Here is a 7,184-nt window from a genome sequence, read left to right as displayed (position 1 = left end):
GAGGGTGTGTACATTTGTTTTTACAGTACAAGGGGAAGTTCAATGAAAATATTCCCAGTACATTTTGAACTGCCCCTAATTACTTGAAGTGCTTTTGAGATCACTGATCGATACAACTGAACCGAACTGGAAATCACATTTCTAGTCACATTAAAAAAACATCAATGGGTGATTGGGTCAGAATACATTTTGGTTGTTCTGATGTCTGACAAAAAGTACTTGTCCCCATGATGTAACTGAGACAACGTGTCCCTGGACTTGATGGTTCATAATTCAGTTCAGATGGACATTTCTAAACGTCTATGGAATGTTCCTATGGAATTCCACTATTAATTCTGATTGAATGTGCTATAAGCGTCTACACCATGAAGTCATGCCCTCTCATCAAGTTTCCTACTGTCAGCTTTCCTACACAAGCCAGCTGACATGTGACGTGCCATCTCGTTTCCTGAGGTTGTGGATTATGTTCTAAACTGAGCACTGACATCACCTAAACCAGTTAGTCTGCATAGTTATCCTATTTCCCATGTTTAAAAACCTTTAAGTGGCCAAATCATCACCCCTACTATATTTTCCCATTAATAATGCATAGAATGGTCTTCCTGACAGGCTGCCCCCAGGTGGTAAGGATAGGTAACAACACATCCGCAACGCTGCTCCTCAACACAGCCCCTCAGGAGTGCGCGCTCAGTCCCCTCCTGTACTCCCTGTTCACTCATGACTGCATGACCATATGACCAGGCACGACTCCAACACTATCATTAAATTTGCCGATGACACAACAGTGGTAGGCCTGATCACCTACAAAGATGAGATAGCCTATAGGGAGGAGGTCAGAGACCTGGACGTATGGTGCCAGTGATCAAGACAAAGGAGATGATTGTGGACTACAGGAAAAGGAGGAGCGAGCACGCCCCCGTTCTCATCGACGTGGCTGTAGTGGAGCAGGTTTACCTACCTCATCCCCATACAATTTACCTACCTCATCCCCATACTGTTTTCATTTATTTACTTTTCTGCTCTTTTGCACACCAGTATCTCTATTTGCACATGATCATCTGATGATTTATCACCCCAGTGTTAATCTGCTAAATTGTAATTATTCGCTCCTATGGCCTATTTATTGCCTACCTCCTCATGCCTTTTGCACACATTGTATATAGATTCTCTTTTTTTTTCTTTTTTCCTACTATGTTATTGACTTGTTTATTGTTTACTCCATGTGTAACTCTGTGTTGTTGTCTGTTCACACTGCTATGCTTTATCTTGGCCAGGTCGCAGTTGCAAATGAGAACTTGTTCTCAACTAGCCTACCTGGTTAAATAAAGTTGAAATAAAAAAAAATAATAAAAAGGTTGAGAGCTTCAAGTTCCTTGGTGTCCACATCACAAACAAACTATCATGGTCGAAGCACACTGAGACAGTCATGAAGACGGCACGACAAAGCCTATTCCACCTCAGGAGACTGAAAAGATTTAGCATGGGTCTTCAGATCCTCAAAAAGTTCTACAGCTGCACCATCGAGAGCATCCTGACTGGTTGCATCACTACCTGGTATTTGTAATTGCTCGGCCTCCGACCGCAAGCCACTACAGAGGGTAATGAGTACATCAGTACATCACCGGGGCCAAGCTTCCTGCCGTCCAGGATCTCTATACCAGGCTGTGTTAGGGGAAGGCCCTAAAAATTGTCAAAGACTCCAGCCAACCTAGTCATAGACTGTTCTCTCTCCTACCGCACGGCAAGCTGTACCGGACTGCCAAGACTAGGTCCAAAAGACTGCTTAACAGCTTCTACCCCCAAGCAATAAGACTGCTGAACAGCTAATCAAATTGCTACCCAGATTATTTGCATTGCCCCCCTCCTCTTTTACGGTGCTGCTACTCTCTGTTTATTATCTATGCATAGTCACTTTAACTCGACCTACATGTACGTATTACCTCAATTACCTCGACTAACCGGTGCCCCCGCCCATTGACTCTGTACCGGTACACCCTGTATATAGCCTTGCTATTGTTAATTTACTGCTGCTCTAATTATTTGTTACTATTATTTTTTACTTATCTATTTTTCACTTAACATTTATTTTTTCTTAAAACTGCATCGTTGGTTAACGGCTTGTAAGTAAGCATTTCATTGTAAGGTCCACACCTGATCGTCGCTTGTGACAAATAACATTTGATTTGATTTGAATTGAATTGGAGAAATGTACCTTTTCTCTCATCTCTAACTATCAGTAAGGCTGAAGGACAGGCTAGCTGGGCACAGTAACATCCAATCCCGTATTACATTACATCATGCTTTCATTAATTATTTGTTTATCCAACCGTTTGTTCATTTGTGTGCTCACGTTTGTGTGTGTGTGTGTGTGTGTGTGTGTGTGTGTGTGTGTGTGTGTGTGTGTGTGTGTGTGTGTGTGTGTGTGTGTGTGTGTGTGTGTGTGTGTGTGTGCAGAGAGACTCCGCAGAGGGGAGTTTCTGTCAGTAACTCAGGGATAAATAGAGAGGCAGAGCTCAGAGTTTGTCAGAAGGCGGACCTGACAGGGTCACACACAGGACCAAGCAGGAGAAGGACCTCAACATTTTTACATTTTATTACAAATGGAGAAACATGAAGATGTTCAATACTGTTTTCAAGACGGAAATTCTTCTTGCAGAAAGGCTTTGCTATCGACATCTATCTACATAACACTGTACATCTTCTTCTCATTGATTTCAGCAGTTACAGTATTTTTGAACCTACTGGTGATCATCTCCATCTCTCACTTCAAGCAGCTCCATACTCCAACCAACCTGCTCATCCTCTCTCTGGCTGTGTCAGATCTCCTCGTGGGACTGATTGTGATACCAGTAACGACTGAAGCAGTAATGGAACAGTGCTGGGATTTTGGGGAATATTTCTGTGTGTTTCAGATCTACGTTACTTTTTTATGTACTACTTTATCTCTGGGCAATTTGGTCTTGATATCTATTGACCGCTATGTTGCTGTGTGTGATCCCTTATTGTACCACTCTAAAATAACAATAACAAGAATTATGTGTTGTATATCCATTACCTGGTGCTGTTGTATCATATACCGTGCTACTATTATAAAAAACTTTGTAAATGTACAGGTACCCAGTCGGTGTTTAAATGAATGTTTTATTGCTGAAGGGTCAATCTGGGTTAATATTATTGACCTTGTAATTACAATGATTGTCCCATGCTCTATTATTATAACACTTTATATGAAAATCTTTGTGGTGGCCAGATCACAGGCCAGAAATGTATTTTCTAAAGAGGCTGCCAGTGTGTCTGGTGTTAAAACTGTACGGGCAAATAAGTCTGAGAGAAAAGCAACAAAAACTCTAGCTATTGTTATTGTCAACTATTTCTGTTGTTGGATTCCATTTCTATTTGTTTTCTTTTTTTCTTTTTTAATTGTTAATTTATTATCAGTTATCATCGGCTTTCTGCCTCTTGTTAATTCCTTAATTAATCCAATAATTTATGCTTTCTTTTATCCATGGTTCAAAGTGACGGCTAAACATATTTTAACTCTGAACTTAAGGCGTTCATAGTACCATTGTTTTCATATTACCTGTGTTTGCGAGGGATGGGGGAAAAGTGTGACACCAATCAGGCCCCCGAGGTCTGGAATTGCCCTGCTCGAGTCTAGTGGCTCATTTGGGGCGCAAACCTTCAACAAGTGCAGTAAAATTTAAATGTACAATATGCACGGTATCAGATAACGCCCAAGTATAACTCAATAGTGAATTGTGTAAGTAGTTGATGGTCAAATGTAAGAATATGCAATTATGGGTAACACTTTACAATAGCGTTCAGTAATAAACCATTTCTAAGGTATTTACAGTTTGCTCACCATTTATTAATCATTACTCCCACATTTGTTAAAATTTAGTCAGATAGGTATTCTAAATGTATAAAAAAAACTACTACATGAATTAATGATTAAGCACAAAAGGGCAGGAGACAACAGCAGACAGTTCAACCTCAACATACTGGGTATGAACTCTACCACTAATCTCACCACCACTACATAAATGTTGCCAGGTCAGGGGTCACACCAGAGCAGCTCTCAGATGCTGTGGAGTCAGAATTCAAATAGAGATAGGCAACCCTTTATAATAACACTTTGTAATGAAGAATGTATAATGGAATAGTAAATAGTTTATTCATCATTCATGTATCATTACTCCCACATTTGTTTTAATGAGCTGGTTATTCACACATTTATTAACAACTTTTATAGTCTGTAATAATGATTCAGAAGATCATTCATAAGATGTTTAATAAATATTCTCATTTACTGATGATTAGTAAAGTAGTTTTGCAGTCCCTAATCTAAAGTGAGGACTATTCATACTTTCTAAATACTTTATAAATGTTTTGAACAGTGACCAGTGTAATTTATCACAATAAGATGGACATGCTATTGGTAGACATTCCAGCAGTACCTGATGCTCCTTAAGTTCTATAAATGACCTAGAACAAATCAATGGTTAAACAATAAGCACACAACACAGAGGACGTTAAAGGAAATATATTGAACATTTTATTCCAACACAGTCACACTGTTGTAATAGTGTGCTGAAGGAAGTAATGTGTTTGTCTGAAAATGATAACATTATTGTTTCTTGGCACTGACTGATTGCAGTCACTCATTAGAAATCAAATAAAATTGTTTTGGTCAAAAACATTTGTTTATCAGATGTTATTGCGGGTGTAGAGAACTGTTTATGCATCTAGTTCTGACAGTGCAGCAATATCTAACAATTACACAACAAATACCTAATACACACAAATCTAAGTAAAGACTGGAATTAAGAATATATGAATATATGGATGAGCAATGTCAGAGAGGCATAGACTAAGACTAGTTCATAGACTGCTTACAGGGTCAGGGAACCAATATCTAAATACATAATTTAACTGAACATTACATTTAAAGGGTTACTACCTTTAATGCACTACAAAATCAAAAACAAATCACATTTTATTGGTCACATACAAATACTCAGCAGATGTTGCAGCCGAAGCAAAGTACTTTTGTTCCTATCTCCAACAGTGCAGTAGTATCTAACAATTCACAATGATACACACGCATCTAAAAGTAAAAGAAGGGAATTAAAAAATATAAATATTTTGACAAGCAATGTCTGAGTGGTATTGACAAAAAAAATACAGTTGAATACAGTTTATAGATATGAAATGAGTAAAGCAGTATGTGAACATTATTAAAGTGACTAGTGTTCCATTATTAAACTGACCAGGGAATCCATGACTATGTACAGACTGTAGGGCAGCATCCTCTAAGGTGCAGAGTTGAATAACTGGGTGGTAGTCTGCTTGTGCTGGCTATTTAACAGTCTGAGGGCCTTGTGTCCCAGCTTTGATGCACCTGTACTGACCTCGCCTTCTGGATGATGGCGTGGCTCGGGTGGTGGATGTCCTTGATGATCTTTTTGGCCTTCCTGTGACATCAGGTATTGTAGATGTCCTGGAGGACAGGCAGTGTGCCCCCGATGATGCGTTGGGCAGACCGCACCAAACTCTGGAGATTCCTAAGTATTCAGACCCTTTACTCAGTACCTTGTTGAAGCACCTTTGCCAGTGATTTTAGGGTATGACGCTACAAGCTGTATTTGGGGAGTTTGTCCAATTCTTCTCTGCAGATCCAGTCAGGTTGGATGGGGAGCGTCACTGCACAGCTATTTTCAGGTCTCTCCAGAGATGTTCGATCGGGTTTAAGTCCGGGCCACTCAGACATTCAGAGACTTGTCCCGAAGCCAATCCTGCGTTGCCTTGGCTGTGTTTTAGGGTCGTTGTTCTGGTGGAAGGTGAACTTTCGACCCAGTCTGAGGTCCTGATAGTTCTGGAGCAGGTTTTCATCAAGGGTCTCTGTACTTTGCTCCGTTCAGCTTTCCCTCAATCCGGACTAGCAGTCCCCCAGTCCCTGCTGCTGATAAACATCCCTACAGCATGATGCTGACACCACCATGCTTCACCGTAGGGATGGTGCCAGGTTTCCTCCAGACGTGACACTTGGCATTCAGGCCAAATAGTTCAAACTTGGTTTCTTCAGACCAGAGAATTTTCCATGGTCTGAGAGTCCTTTAAGCAAACTCCAAGGCTGTCATGTGCCTTTTACTGTGGCGTGGCTTCCATCTGACAACTATACAATAAAATCCTTATTGTTGGAGTGCTGCAGAGATTTGTCCTTCTGGAAGGTTCTCCCATCTCCACAGAGGAACTTGCGCGTGTTCTTGGTCACCTCCATGACCAAGGCCCTTCTGGCCGGGCTACCAGCTCTAGGAAGAGTCTTTGTGGTTCCAAACTTCTTCCATTTAAGATTGGAGTCCACTGAGTTGTTAACATTTTTCGTACCCTTCCCCAGATCGGTGCTTTGGCACAATTCTGTCTCGGAGCATGGCTTGGTTATTGGTAAAAAAAAACATTTTAACTAGGAAAGTCAGTTAAAAATAAATTGTTATTTACAAATGACAGCCTACATTGGCCAAACCCAGACAACGCTTGGCCAGTTGTGCGCCGTCCTATGGGACTTCCAATCACAGCCAGTTGTGATACAGCTGGTTTTGAACCAGGGTGTCTGTGGTGACACGTCTAACACTGAGATGCAGTGCCTTAGACCACTCCGCCATTCAGGAGCCAAATTCAATCATTTTGTAGAAACATCTCAAGGATGATCAATGGAAACAGGATGTGCATTATCTCAATTTCCAGTCTCACAGCAAAGGGTCTGAATACTTATGTAAATAAGGTATTTCTGTTTTAATTTTTTTTTTACATTTGAAAACATTTCTAAAATTTAAATATTGTGTGTAGATTGATGAGGGGGGGGAAAAAATCACTTAATCAGTTTTAGAAAAAGTCTAACGTAACGAAAAGTGGAAAATGTCAAGGGGTCTGAATACTTTCCGAATGCACTATGAAAATACCCTCAAATAAAAGGTGACATTCTATAATGTCGCCTCAAATTAAACATTTGACCTCATTTCCAAAGTAAAGAATAAAGAGCAACATTTCTTTAAATGTTTTCCTGCAGAGAGAAACAGAGGACAGGGATTACTTTCAGTATGTACAGTGGCCAGAGGAAGGCAGTATAATTCACAATCTGTGACAGAGGAATAACTTGACTTATTCTATACTGAACAAAAATATAA

At 40.2% G+C, this 7,184-nt stretch overlaps 1 protein-coding gene across 1 annotated transcript; it reads left to right on the top strand.

Moving 5' to 3' along the window:
• Window positions 1–2,600: 2,600 nt before the first annotated feature.
• LOC120063656 (trace amine-associated receptor 13c-like) lies at window positions 2,601–4,348 on the top strand. The gene is made up of 3 exons (XM_039013952.1): window positions 2,601–3,288; window positions 3,439–3,541; window positions 4,282–4,348. The coding sequence occupies exons 1-3, from the start codon at window positions 2,601–2,603 to the stop codon at window positions 4,346–4,348; spliced, it is 858 nt and encodes a 285-aa protein (XP_038869880.1).
• The last annotated feature ends 2,836 nt before the right edge of the window (window positions 4,349–7,184 follow it).

The sequence above is a fragment of the Salvelinus namaycush genome, chromosome 19, assembly GCF_016432855.1.
Source record: "Salvelinus namaycush isolate Seneca chromosome 19, SaNama_1.0, whole genome shotgun sequence".
NCBI classification, from domain to species: Eukaryota; Metazoa; Chordata; class Actinopteri; order Salmoniformes; family Salmonidae; genus Salvelinus; species Salvelinus namaycush.
Note: the sequence above shows the minus strand (reverse complement) of the source record. Positions and strands in the feature narration are given on the sequence as shown.

Bases quoted from the DNA above. Each gene is read 5' to 3' on its own strand.
- LOC120063656 (XM_039013952.1), top strand. From the start codon at position 2,601: ATGGAGAAACATGAAGATGTTCAATACTGTTTTCAAGACGGAAATTCT. The intron at 3,289-3,438 runs GTGTGTCTGGTG...ATTTATTATCAG, and splicing joins ATTTTCTAAAGAGGCTGCCA to TTATCATCGGCTTTCTGCCT. The intron at 3,542-4,281 runs GAACTTAAGGCG...GAAGATCATTCA, and splicing joins GCTAAACATATTTTAACTCT to TAAGATGTTTAATAAATATT.